At 58.1% G+C, this 12,874-nt stretch overlaps 7 protein-coding genes across 7 annotated transcripts; 3 read left to right on the top strand and 4 right to left on the bottom strand.

The window, feature by feature from the left end:
- Positions 1–190: 190 nt before the first annotated feature.
- ACA1_090150 (uncharacterized protein) lies at positions 191–1,724 on the top strand (the record flags this gene model as incomplete). Its single annotated transcript, XM_004338682.1, has 4 exons — positions 191–641; positions 769–903; positions 993–1,516; positions 1,647–1,724. The coding sequence occupies 4 exons, from the start codon at positions 191–193 to the stop codon at positions 1,722–1,724; spliced, it is 1,188 nt and encodes a 395-aa protein (XP_004338730.1).
- Positions 1,725–1,989: 265 nt separating this feature from the next.
- On the bottom strand, positions 1,990–3,014 carry ACA1_090160 (uncharacterized protein; the record flags this gene model as incomplete). The annotated part of the gene is made up of 4 exons (XM_004338683.1): positions 1,990–2,127; positions 2,203–2,643; positions 2,719–2,834; positions 2,912–3,014. 4 exons carry the CDS (start codon positions 3,012–3,014, stop codon positions 1,990–1,992), a joined length of 798 nt encoding a protein of 265 aa, XP_004338731.1.
- Positions 3,015–4,733: 1,719 nt separating this feature from the next.
- ACA1_090170 (Ras subfamily protein) lies at positions 4,734–7,033 on the top strand (the record flags this gene model as incomplete). The annotated part of the gene is made up of 10 exons (XM_004338684.1): positions 4,734–4,886; positions 4,983–5,095; positions 5,166–5,245; positions 5,314–5,465; positions 5,564–5,719; positions 5,788–5,941; positions 6,008–6,106; positions 6,199–6,327; positions 6,452–6,634; positions 6,708–7,033. The coding sequence occupies 10 exons, from the start codon at positions 4,734–4,736 to the stop codon at positions 7,031–7,033; spliced, it is 1,545 nt and encodes a 514-aa protein (XP_004338732.1).
- A 124-nt stretch (positions 7,034–7,157) lies between these two features.
- Positions 7,158–8,599, bottom strand: ACA1_090180 (ABC1 domain containing protein; the record flags this gene model as incomplete). Its single annotated transcript, XM_004338685.1, has 7 exons — positions 7,158–7,296; positions 7,363–7,510; positions 7,578–7,716; positions 7,973–8,046; positions 8,129–8,204; positions 8,299–8,404; positions 8,460–8,599. 7 exons carry the CDS (start codon positions 8,597–8,599, stop codon positions 7,158–7,160), a joined length of 822 nt encoding a protein of 273 aa, XP_004338733.1.
- Positions 8,600–8,749: 150 nt separating this feature from the next.
- Positions 8,750–10,143, bottom strand: ACA1_090190 (uncharacterized protein; the record flags this gene model as incomplete). Its single annotated transcript, XM_004338686.1, has 7 exons — positions 8,750–8,919; positions 8,984–9,065; positions 9,155–9,252; positions 9,313–9,385; positions 9,461–9,520; positions 9,592–9,831; positions 9,892–10,143. The coding sequence occupies 7 exons, from the start codon at positions 10,141–10,143 to the stop codon at positions 8,750–8,752; spliced, it is 975 nt and encodes a 324-aa protein (XP_004338734.1).
- Positions 10,144–10,575: 432 nt separating this feature from the next.
- ACA1_090200 (cell wall anchor domain containing protein) lies at positions 10,576–11,610 on the top strand (the record flags this gene model as incomplete). Its single annotated transcript, XM_004338687.1, has 5 exons — positions 10,576–10,842; positions 10,899–11,053; positions 11,127–11,233; positions 11,309–11,412; positions 11,479–11,610. 5 exons carry the CDS (start codon positions 10,576–10,578, stop codon positions 11,608–11,610), a joined length of 765 nt encoding a protein of 254 aa, XP_004338735.1.
- A 165-nt stretch (positions 11,611–11,775) lies between these two features.
- ACA1_090210 (uncharacterized protein) lies at positions 11,776–12,385 on the bottom strand (the record flags this gene model as incomplete). Its single annotated transcript, XM_004338688.1, has 2 exons — positions 11,776–11,925; positions 12,008–12,385. The coding sequence occupies 2 exons, from the start codon at positions 12,383–12,385 to the stop codon at positions 11,776–11,778; spliced, it is 528 nt and encodes a 175-aa protein (XP_004338736.1).
- Positions 12,386–12,874: the final 489 nt, after the last annotated feature.

Below are 12,874 nucleotides of genomic sequence, written 5' to 3' on the forward strand. Positions count from 1 at the left end.
GGCCTTTAATTTCGTTTTCTTCATTTCCGATGAAAAATCGCTGCAAATGTAGCACCGTAGTTGGTCATTGTCTGCGGAGTTAAAATGTGAAGAACACGCGAGTGCCCACGGCAGCTCACCGAAACTAAAATCAACAAAATCAAAGTAACATCGGAGGAGGATGACGCCGACAGATCACAAGAAGAAGAAGATGCTGCTCCTCGCCCTGGTCGTACTGTCGGCAGTGCTCTTCTGCATGGTCAAGACCATGCAGAACAACGAGGCCTGGGAGGCCGAGGATGCCGAGGTCTGGGGCCGCCGGCCCCCCTCCCAGCGCCACGCCCTCCACAACGCCGCCCAAGACAAAGCTGCCGCGGCGAAAAAGATGAGCGAAGCGGATCGACAGGCCGAGGGGCGGTGGTTCAGGCGGGTGCGGGACGTGCGCGGGGAGTGCCGGGGCCAGGTCCATCTGGTGATGCAGTTCCCGGTGCTGGCCGCGGTGGACTTCCGGCAGGAGCAGAAGGAGGTGGTGGTCGACGAGCACCTCGAGATGGACGCCCGGCGGCGGCTCTACAACCACCTGGCCTACGTCAACTCCCTCCCGCCCGTGCACCGCGAGCGGCGCCAGGCCGAGTACGCCGAGACCCTGCGCCGCAACGTCGGTACCGTCTCCGTCTTTGTTGCCTGCGCGTGCGATGGTACACATGCGCATGTGCGGTGTGTGTCTCACGCGTGTGTGCGTGTGCGTGTGCGTGTGCGGTGTGCATGTGCCGTGGTGCATGTGTGCAGCGAATCCTTACGTGAAGGAGATTCACCTGCTGATGGAGCGGGAGGCGGACAAGGCGTTCATCGTGAGCCAGGGTGTCCACGACCCGTGCGGCAAGCTCAAGTTCGTCTTCCTCGGCAAGTACCTCACCTACCACGGTACGTGCGTTCTTTTGGCGGGTCCCGTGTGACTGATGCAGGGAGTGACTCATGACCGTGTGTCGTGTCGTGCGTCGTGCGTCGTGCAGATGCGATCCAATACGCCGACGAGCATCTGAAGGGCGAGATGGCGATGATCATGAATTGCGACGTGTTCCTGGGCGAGGGCTTCGGCGCGCTCACGCGAGACCACTTCCACGTCGGAGCTAAACCGCACAACAGCAGCAGCAGCGAACCCGTCGCTGCCACCAGTGGCGACCAGCAGAAGGCGACGGCCGGCTCAGCTGACGAGGAACCGGGGCAGCAGCAGCAGCACGGGTTCAAGGTGTACGCGCTGTCGCGCTACGAGCTGACGTCGCCCTTCTGCGTGGAGAAGAAGAACGAGCACTGCCTGGCCCGGGCCGACATCTCGTCGCTGGACGCATTCCTCTTCCTGAGCCCGCTGCCGTTCAACTTCAGCGCCAACGTGGCCGAGCTGGCCATCAAGCAGAACACGTGGGGCGCCGAGAACGCGCTCGTCGAGGCCATGCGCGAGAAGGGGGCCGTGCTCAAGAACCCGTGCCACCTCCTCCAGCTCGGCCACATGCACTGCGACGGCAAGTTCCGACCCAACGTACGCCAAACCCCCCCCATCGTTCACCACACACACACAACACACAACACACAACACACAACACACAACACACAAGCATGCACGCACGCACGCACACGCACACAACTCATCGCACACGACGCATTTGCAGCAAGGGACGTATCAGGGCAAGGCCAAGATCGAGGTGTCGGACAAGCTCGGGCGAGTGGGTCGAGCCTACGAGCTGTAATAGGAGAGGACACAGCAGCTCCTGTGGCGTTGCGCCGCGTGACACGTCGCTGTCGATGATGGCGACGACGGGCGGCAAAGAAGAAGAAGAGCAGTACATGTAGATAGAATCGCTATGGTCGTAACAGATGTATTCAACACTAACAAAGAAGAGAGGTGGACATATCACTAGATGCACTTAACAACAGAAAACCGTTAAAGCCTTTCTTTTTACTTACACTCACGCTCCCTCTCCGTCTTCGGTGTCCGTGGTCTTGCTGTTGTTCTTAGGATCGCATCTTGCGGAAGATGAGAATCCGACCGAGCTGGCCACCGCCGCCCGTGCTTTCGCTTTCCACCTCGCACGTCAAGCCCAGCTCTTGGGCGTGCCGCCGCATCTCGTCCTGTGCCGAATCGCCAAAACACTGTGAGCACTACACGACACGCCACACGACACTGCGCGGGCGACACTGTGAAGTGTGAAGGAGGCGTATCTGTACCCAGAGGTAGTCGGACCGGTGCACGTAGGCCAAAACCAAGAAGGCGCGGGCGTCGTCGGAGAGCAGCGCCCTGGCAGTGGTGAGGAGCGGCACGATGTTGGCGTACTCGTAGATGACGTCGCTCCCGAACACCACGTCGAACGTGTGGCAGAGCTCTCGGCCCTCGCTATCTCGCGCGGCCTTCAACTCCTCCTCGTCCGCGCTCCACCCCAGGCTGAGCACCTGCACCTTCGTCGCCGCCGCCGCCGCCGTCGTGGTCCCGCCGTTGTTCTGCTCCACCATGCTGCAGTCCTCTCCCTGATGAGCGTCGCCGTTCTCCCCACTCTCTACTCGCTGCGGCGCTCGGTTCAGATTCTCGTTCACGTTGCGTCGCAGGAGGTCCATCACTTGCTCGCTGCCGTCCGTGACGACCAGCTCGCTGGGACCCAGCTGGGCCACCACCTGCGCAGACCCCATAAAGTTACGACTTTGCGTTGGCCTCTTCTGTGGACATCAGGAAGAGGGAGTGATGTGTACCGCGCTGCCAAGGCCGGCCCCGGCACCGAGCTCGATTACTCGCTTCTGGGCGAAGAGGTGTGGGTTGTAGGCAGCAAATCGGCACAGGCGCTCGGCACCAGGCCACAGGTACAAACCTGTGAGCGTCAGACAGAGCACGATATCGTAAGATGGAGATTGTACAAAATTTGATAAAGATGGAGATTATCCGCACCTTGCTGCTTGGCATCGAATTGTTTGCCCTTGAATTCAGAGAGCAGCCATATCGAGGCCTCTATGCCGTCGCCAAATCGAAAGGATCGCTGCTCGTACTCCATCCCTTCTGTAATATCGTGTTGTGCTCAGAATTCAGAACGAAATCAGAACACGACAAGAAACTGAGGAAAAGCTGCAAAGGTCGAATTGGTTGGTGCTCTCACTTGTTTCTGATCACAGAGTGAAGTGAGTGGGTGTGTACAAATGACATGAGGCGAGGGTGGCTGGCCTGCAACGCAGTGGTTGAGTCCTCCAGCCCATGGCATATGGCAGGTGGTTGGAAGGCGGTGGGAGGGAATGGCTCCTCCTGCATGTTCCGCCACCAGGTGAAGAGATACTGCAGCTTGCTCTCCACCGTTCCCTGTGTGGGGAGAACACATCAGCTCGTTTGTGGGGGATTGTTCGGGGGGTGAATGCTCGTTGGAGAACATACAAAGACGGAGGTGTAGGCCACGGGAATGCAGCGATCATGGGCCATAGGCATCATTTGCATGTCCAGGCTGCCAAAGTTGTTCGTCCACTGGCTGGCCTTCTCCACACCAATGGTGATCAGTCCGTTGTAGAACCAGTTCGTCGTGTTCGTACACAATGGGTAGAAGCACGGCGCTTGCAATCGCACACCACCACAAGGCGCGGGTGAGCTACACTTGGATGCTTCCTTGGGCGGGTTGGAGAGAGCATTTGTCACCTCCACAGGTCGTCTTCTTGCATTGCGGATTGTCGGTCATGTTGACGATGTACACCGCCTCCTGTGGCCACGTAAGCAAATAGAGCGACAACCACACCCGCCGAGAGGGGACGCACCGGAAGGCTGTAGAGCTCGTACGTGTCGTTGCCGTAGAGCACGCGCGAGTACATGCCACGCTGTTCGTCGTACGCGTCATGGCTCATGCCCACCCTCGGGTAGTCTGCACGCGGGCACAAAGCCGGTAAGCGGAGGGCTCACTCTGCGACCTCCACAAAAAAGATCGAAGGGGGGGACGTGCTGGGGAAGTTGGAGAAGGTCTCAGAGAAGATGGAATAGGAGCGGGGGGCGCAGCAGTGAGGTTGTCCACCGGCCGGTGGCACGAGTCCAATAAACACGACCACCGCCACGCAGAGAAGCCGCAGCCGTGTTGTTCTCTCGTGGCCGTCTTCCATCGCTGTGTTGGTTGGCGGAATAAGAAAAAGTGGGACTCTGACTTGGCCACACACCGCTGGCCGCGATCACCTTCAGGCGCATGGCCTAAGCGGGGTACCTCGCATACTTACCACTGGCCGGCCATCGGTGCGGCCCGTCCTCACGCACGGTGATGCCGCAGGTGCATCGGTCACAGTCCCCTGCTGAGATTAGTACCAGCAACAACTCTGAGTCCTTCATTTAATGTCGACGGTGACGTTGATGCGTCCAACCGTCGACAGTCGACGTAAGGCTCTTCGAAGAAGACACTTCTTGAAGAAGATAACGACGGTCGCTCCTGCCCTTACCGTGCACACCACATGGCACACAAACTCACCGCAAAAGTTGTTATCATTCCACTTCTGGCCAGTACAAGGAAAGATGACCAGCGTAGCCACAGCGAACAATCGGCAGGAGCCGACCAGCGTAGACCAGAGTACTTTGAGTCCCGCAGCAGCCCTCACAACGGCTGTGGTCGACGGTGACCAGACTTCGGTGCAAGCCCTCATCCTCGTACGTTGCGGCCGTCGTAGTGGTGGTGGTGGTGTACTGCCTTTCCAGCCTCTCACCACCGAGGCATTTTTGACCACCAGAAGGGTGCGACGTGAATGAGGCTGACGACATGGGCCTGCTGCCGCTTCTCGCCGCGGTCAAGTGCAACAACATGGCCATGGCCCGCCTGCTCATCGACCACGGCGCCCATGTCCATCAGCAGAATTGCAAGCGCTCAGAGCTGCACGCCCTGGCCGAAACACAGAAGGGTCCCTACCCTGCCGTACGCGCACCACTCCTAGCATACACGCACCACCGCAAACTCACCACCGCACACGCACCATCGCGCGTACGCCAATCCTTGCAACCAATGGCACAGTTGCCGGCGACGGTTGGTGCGAGGTGGGTCAACACGGTGCAAAGATGGGCCATGCCTTCGCCCGCGGTCAAGTTCTGGCAGCTGCTCCTGGACATCGGCGCCAGTCCGAATTGGTATGACTTCACGGCCGCACGTTCATAAGCGTGTGTCACTGCATTAACACCATATCATGTGGGTTATCAGGCCCGATAGGCACGGGATGACGCCATTCCATGTGGCCTGCGCTCGCGGCAATTGGCCCGTTGTCCAATTCCTCCTTCAAGGTGCAGTCGTTTGTGAGGTTGTGGTCACCGACGCGGTGCTGACATTCGAGTGGGCCGTTCGTGCACAGGCAAACATGTGAGTGATGTCGACAAAGCCGACGAGCAGGGCGAAACTGCGCTGCACTACGCCGCTCGCTATGGCCACGCCGCTGTCGTGTCGCTCCTTCTCTCTTCGCGAGCCGACACACAGATGATGAGCAAGCACGGCAATGCCGCCGAGGTGAGCCCCTCCTCTCCCCTCATCTCCTCGTCTTCACTGCTCGTCCCTCTTGCAGTTGAGTCCAGGGTAGGAGGCTGATGGAGGCCGCATGATATCAGGTGGCGAGAGAGGCGGGCCACGTGGCCGTGGCGGAGCTCATCGAAAGCTGGAGCTATCGGGCGTGTCCCATCTTGTTCATGCCCTTCGACGCGCTGGTGCACGTGATGGCTTTCCTGGAGCCCAGCGACTTGTGCGCTGTCGCCCAGGCCTGCTCGGTATCCACCCCGCCCCCAACCTCGATTCGCCTCCGTCGCCTGCCTGGCTGACATATTCCACACCACAGATGCTGAACGAAGTGAGCAGCGATGACCACGTGTGGCGCCGATTCTGCCATGCTCGATGGAGCAGCGACGACAAGGGGTCGGAGGGCAAGCGATGGAAAGCGCACTACATGGCCTGGCTCCAGCCCCGCCTCAAGCAGTACGCCACCAGTAAAGGTAACTTTTCAACTGCATGTCACTTGATGAGATCGATAGCTGACGGGCCAGTTCATCTCTCTCCAGCAAGAGGATTCGCCGGACCCACAGCCTCTGCGCGTCCATCGCCGCCACAGTCTGCCGACTACGACCAACTTTTCAAGTTCAACGTCATCGGCGATGCCGGTACGCTTCACTACGGGCTATTTGATGGTGCTGTTTGTGTAAACGCATGGGGCTGACTCTCGCTCTGGTGTTCTTTTTTGGCCCCAAAAAAGGTGTGGGCAAGACTTCCCTCCACACGCGATTCTTCAGGGACGAATTCAGCCTGCCCTACGTCAGCACCATCGGTGTTGAGTTTGGAATCAAGACCATCGAGCTGTGTGGCCAGCGCATCAAGCTTCAGGGTATTACCCCCACCTCTCTCTCTCTCTCTGTGTGTGTGTGTGTGTGTGTGTGTGTGTGTGTTGTGCGTGCGTGTGCGTGGAGTGCATTATTAGAGTGTTTGACTGAACTGGGTTGGCATCTCAGTGTGGGACACGGCGGGCCAGGAACGTTTCCGCAGTATCACGCGGGCCTACTACCGAGGGTCGCGCGGTCTGGTGGTGGTCTACGACGTTACCAACCGAAGCTCGTGGGAGAATGCCAAGTTTTGGATCAACGAAGTGCAGCGAAACTTGCCCGACGATGTTGACATGATGCCCTTCCTCCTTGGTAGACCAATCCTCCCCTCCGCCTTGCCCTTGTCGTGTGACCTCAAGCTAAGCTTGTGTGCGCGTGCGTCTAGTTGGCACGAAGAACGACTTGGAGCATCAAAGGCAAGTGTCACCGGAGGAGGGCCAAGCGCTGGCCCTGGAGTTGGGCGCCGCCGGCTGGGCCGAAACGAGCAGCCGCACCGGAAGCGAGGTGGAGAACACGTTCCTGCGTCTGACCGAGGTGGCCCTGCTGGGTGTGGACCCGTTCGCCAGCTCTGGCGCGGTCGGGGTCGAGTGCTGGGTCCCGAGCGCGGAGGTGCTGCAGGCGCTCTACGACAAGTCGAGCACGGGCCGGGCGGCCAAGGAGCGGATCGCGGCCATGGAGGCCGCTCGCTCTGGCAAGTGCCTGCTCCAATGACCCGCCCTCTTCGTTATGCTGGTGTAGTCAATCAAATTGGGATGTATGACTAGAGGATGGATTCACACGAATGTGTGCAGACTTGTACAGCCAAGACCTGGTATCAGCTACACCACATTACGTCTCACTGAGGACCACATTTGCGGTAGAGGTCCATGAACATGGGCTGGCACGCGAACTGAGCCTGCAGCTTGGCGCACAGGAGGAAGGCGCCAGACAGCTTGCGATGCAGTGAATAGGTCTCGGTGGGTGGCGGTGTGAGCCTGCACACACGGACCCAGCGGTCAGTTGCCGAACCACGGAGGATTGGAGCCTTGTAGTGAGTGTACCGGTATTTGAGCATGGTGGGGATGAGTTCGTGGATGCGCTGCGTCACGTTCTGCGCGCCAAAATTGAAGGGCCCAGGCTTGGCGAAAGGCTCTCCCAGGATCATCACCGCGCTGCAGTGTGCCTCATTCATGATGGGAGGCTCCTCGCCTGGTGGTTGCACACACGATTTCAGAACGGATCCGTGACTGCGGGAATTGGGGGGGGGGTGATGTACCTGTGAGGAACTTGAGCTTCCTCGATGCGTCGATGATACCCTCTCTGTCTTGCTTCGCCGCGAAGTAGATGACGCGCATGTACTCGTCCGTGAAGCTTTTGTTGAAGTCCCGGCATGCGCCAAAGTCCAACAAGCCGATCTAGAGGAGTACCCGATGCAGGAGTCAGAGCGGGAGCCTATCGAAGGCCGTGCACGGTCAGGCAGGTAAGGTGAGTGTCGTGCCTTTCTCGTTTCAGGGTTATAGAGGAAGTTGGACCAGTTGGGGTCAGTCTGCATATAACGGAACTCGAAAATCTCTCGCAAGCACAGTCGCAGCATTGACTCGGCGACCTAGATCGACGACGCACGGGCGGTGAGCGGATAAAGCCCAAAGCAGAGTCGGCACTTGGGTGTACCATGTCTCTCGTCTTTTGGTCATCCTTGACGACATGCTCGATGGGCTGTCCATCAAGCAGTTCGGTGGTTAGCACTGTAAAGAGAGAAGAAAAAAAGTTTGTGTCAGTTCGCGCTGTTACGCAGTATCGCTCCCTGTTGTTGGAAGAGGCGGGTACCCTTCTTGGAGCTCATCTCGGGTATGACTGTTGGAACGACGAATATCTCTTCATCAGACAAAAGCTCCTTCATTTTCTGCAAGTTGGCCACGGTGTTCGATAAGTGAGCGCAAGGTCATGGTGTGCGCGCGTGTAGAGGGGGGGGGGTGATTGGGTACGCCATATCGTACCATGGTCGCTTCGGCCTCCCTGTGGTAGTCCGTCTCCCAGAGAAGCTCATCCTGAGCCACGCGAAGCGTGTTCTCCTGGAAGCCGCGTAAGACGCCTGCTGGTCGCCTTGATAACGACGGAATGAAGGTGTGGAGGGGGGGGGATGACAAATACCAGATACATGCCCTTGGGGAGAATTCCAAGCATCTTGAGCAAGCTTCCGAGGTTGTTCAGATCGCTTGATATACTGTCGGCAACACCCGGATACTGCACCTTGATGGCCACCTCTCTTCCATCCGCGAGCACGCCTAACAGCGGCATTACGCACCCACAGCGTTGGTACAGCACGACGCGACAGAGACGACCAGGAGAAGAAATGGGAGTGCACCTCGATGGACTTGACCGATCGACGCGGCAGCGATGGGGACAGGATCGAATTCCTTTACTCGCGATCGCCAATCATGGCCGAGTTCATGGTTCATGACATCCTGTATGGGACAGCGCAGTGAGATTTGTCAGCTGGCGAGTGTATTGGAGCCATTTGGTGATCGGCACCTCCAACTGCTGGTCTGGCATCCTGTCGGCTGCGTAGCGGACTCGATCAAGGATTTCGGCCAGCTCTGGCGGGATCAGGGCAGAATCTGGGTGACACGCAGGACCATTAGACCCACCTATTCCTTATCATCGCTCGGACGTTGTGGTTACCTTGAATGGAGAGCATTTGCCCCAGTTTCAATGCCGCCCCGCGCATTCGTCCGAGGGTGTTGGTCAGTCTCTGAGCGTTGGCCTGGACAACGGAGGTCTTGGATCAGCAACAGAAAACGAAGAGCAACTCCGTTCCATGCACCAACGTTGGCGATAGGGCGGGTCTCGTACGGGAGTGACTGCCGGATGAGCCGATGCGGAACTCCCAAGCCCCACCGTCCTCATAGCGGCTTCGCCAAGGGTCCCCATCCCCATCCTCACGCCCAGGCCTGGCACACACGCCATGGTAAGGACGACTACCACTACAAAGCCAGCTTTCTCATACATACCGCCAAAGTGCCAGAGCCTGCCGACCTGCGAGCTCGGGACCTTTCGCTGCTTGGAGTTCTCTTTGATTCGTTGCTGGTGGTAGAGAGCAGTGTGAGATCCCTCCAGGGAGGCATAAAAGTTTCCTCTCTGCGTCGGCGGTTGTTGTACCTGTTGCTCTTGGAGGTATTTGATCCGGTCGAATGTCGGTCGCGGCGGTGGCGCAGTCTTCTGCGTTGCGGTTTGTGAGGTCTCAGCAACGACACGCAACAACTGACATGAGGTGTGTGGGCGTGAGGTACCGTGAGTGGTTCTTCCAGCGGTGGAGCCTGGGCCTCCACCTTGGCACCGGCACCACTCAACTTCGCCGCTTGGGGTGCTGGGGTGGATTCCGCGAGGGCAGAAGGCGCTGGGGCAGAGGGCGGCACGGGAGAGTGTACGGCGTGGGGAGGGAGTGCAGTTGCCGTGGTGGGTGCAGGAGCAACGGGAGGGATGGGAACAACAACTGGCGGTGCTAGCACCGATGACGACGCCGCCACATCCTGCAGGGGGAGCAGTTAATCCACAACGAACTCCACATAATCAATACTGCAAGACCGGACCTGGGTTGTGGCGATTTCTGCAGCAGATGCTCCAGTTTGTGGGGCCGTGGCTGTGGCAGCATCGGCGCTGGTGGTGCGCATGGCAGGGGGCGGTGAGCGGAAGATGGCGCGGCCCAGCATCGATGCGCGGTTGTTCACCGCCGCCTGGGCCGCAAATTGATCCGCGACCAGGTACGCGCCCTGTGTGACGCGTAGGAAGTCTCCCAGGTGTGTTGGTGCAGACCCCGAAAGCGTGCCCGCGGCCCTCTTCATCCTTCAAGTTTCGCTCCGCAAGTTCTTCTTTTTACTCCTGCCTTGCTCGCCAGGGGTCATTCTTCTATTCTTTGGTCACTCACTCTCAAGGTTTGGGGTACATCAAGAGCGCCTCATGGTGTAGTTGGCAGCATATAGGTTTCTGGTACCTGGGACCCCAGTTCAAATCTGGGTGGGGCGATATCTTCATTTTTGGTTGTTTTCTTTTCCTGTTTCTTTGTTCTTACCGTGGCCGTGAAATCCCAGGCATGGTCTTCCGGAGAGCCCTCAGACATTTCAGCTCGCTCACGTCGGATTCACGACCTTGTGAAGAGCGTTGAGCGCTCTAGCCTTGTGCGATCCATCGGCCATCGACTAGGTGCTCTAACTGCATTCATTCGCTTACAAACACACCCAACAAACACACCAAGAATACCAAGAGCTCAACCAACCATGCTGCGTCCAAGCCTGAGGTTCCTGGTGATCGTCATTGCATCGTGCCTCTTCATGTCGCTGGCGACCGCCGAAGCCAAAGCCCGGCTCAACTTCTTCCACGCTGTCGCCAACGGTCCGGCCGTGGACATTCAGCTGCGTTCCAAGCTCAACACCACCGCCCACACCATCTTCACGGACCTTGACTTCGCCGAGTACACCGACTACTACCATGCCGAAGGCGGCATGTACGACGTGCGCGTCGTGGCTCATGATGACACCTCCAAGGTACGCTTTCATCCACCACTCGCGCCGTTTTACCTCCGATTCACTGTCCATCGTAGGTGATCATGGAGGTGGAGAACCTGGTGGTTATCACCGGTGTAGATTTCACCATGGTACTCACCGGGCAGCTGTCCGACTTGGAGAAGTACCCGCTGCGCATCATCACCTTTATCGACGACAACCTCGACCCCGGAGCCGGCCAGGCTAAATTCCGGTAGGTACTCCTCACCACGTTCATCACCGCGGGGTTGAATGTACTGACCGCCGACGGCACTGGCCATGTGCAGCTTCATCCATGCAGCCGCTGGCTTCAGCCCGCTCGATGTGATGTTGGGCGGCCAAAAGATCTTCAGCAAGGTGAGCTTTGGGGAGCACGGAGAGATCGTAGGCACAGGTACGGGACATACACTCCGGTCGTTCACTAGAAGGCCATCCCACCACCCTTCCCTCCATTCGTTTCACCCTTCAGGTTATAGAGAAGTCGACACGGACAGATACACGCTGCTGGTGATGGAGCGAGGCTTGACGTTCGACTCGTCCACTTTGGACCTCGAAGACGGCGACGTTCTCACTGTATGTGTCTGCCACTGTTTAATTCTCTGCCCGCGAGTTGTCACTTACGGGTGGTGGTCTCTGCAGGTCTATGCGGTTGGCCTCCGCGGTAGCAGTGAGTACAGGCCAACCCTGGTGTCGCAGATCACGAGGGAGTCCGACACCTCTCCCGCAACCACCCTCTCCCCGTGGTCTACCTTCCTCCGCGGTGCTCGTTGACGCGGCCCGTCAGTGAGTTTTTAACTCCGAACCAACCAGCCACGTGAGATGACCGAATAAATGAACACTAACATCACCGGCGTTCGGTGAACGGAGATCGGAGGGGAGTTTATATTGCACACAACACTTGTTGCCCAAGCGAAGTTGGGACCGAGGACGCAACACCTAGTTGACCATGATGTTCCACCTGAAGGAGAAGAACTGCTTCTGGACGCTGGTCTGGACGGCTTGCGACCAGAACCTGTACTGCTTGCCCGTGCGGGTCACGTAGGTGTAGTCGAAGACGATCGTCTCGAAGTCCCTGCAGAGCATGGGCTGGTGGATGCGCGTTGGGGGGAAGGCGGGGGTCAGTGCAAAGAAAGAGAAAGATGGGCAGTTTTGATGGAGAGAAGGGTACCTTGCCGAGCGAGTAGCGACCACCGTGGTTATCGATGACGGGGTTGACGCCAAGACCAGTGTCCATGGTGATGTCACCGTTGGAGCGGGTGATGGTGAAGCTGTGGGTGGCCAGGTCGTAGCCCTGCTCGGTGAGCTTGGCCTTGAGCAGGTCGATGATGTCCGCCTCGACGGTGGTGTTACCGAGATCGGCGTTGTGGGTGATGTCGTAGAAGTAGTCCCTCAGGCCCCTGAAGTCGCTCCGCTCAGCGTAGAAGTCGAGCAGGTTGTCGAAGGAGGGCTGCTCGGGGTCGAAGGTGCTGTCCTGGCAGAAGAACAGGACGGCCTGCGCAGCATTGACGACGAAGAGGAGGGCGAAGAGAGCGAGGATGGCCTTCATGTTATGTTATGGCAGTGTGGTTGTTTTTAAGAGAGATTGGGGGAAGGCAGCACAGCGTGGCCTTTTATGTGCCAGGTCAGGCGGTTGGAGAGCGACCACCGAACGGATACCGTAAGCCAACATGCACCGTCTCTCTGCGATCTAGACCTCCGGTGGCCTTCCTCGCCTGGAACGCGAGGAAGCACGCGGAGTGTCCTAATACTTCGTACATTCTTTTCGTACATTCGGAAAAAGTTTTCGAATGGGCGAGAGCGTTGGTTCACCCCATTTCCGGTCAACTGATCAACCACCCAGGCGAGAGCATCAAATCTTTTGCTTGAGGTGTAGGAGCACATCAAGAGCGCCTCATGGTGTAGTTGGCAGCATATAGGTTTCTGGTACCTGGGACCCCAGTTCAAATCTGGGTGGGGCGATATCTTCTTTTTTATGGTGGTTTTCTTTTCTATTTTGCTTGTTTTCGTTTCCTGTTTCTGTGCGTGCGCTTGGCGA

This window comes from Acanthamoeba castellanii (genome assembly GCF_000313135.1).
Source record: "Acanthamoeba castellanii str. Neff unplaced genomic scaffold scf7180000084639, whole genome shotgun sequence".
Classification (NCBI taxonomy): Eukaryota; Discosea; order Longamoebia; family Acanthamoebidae; genus Acanthamoeba; species Acanthamoeba castellanii.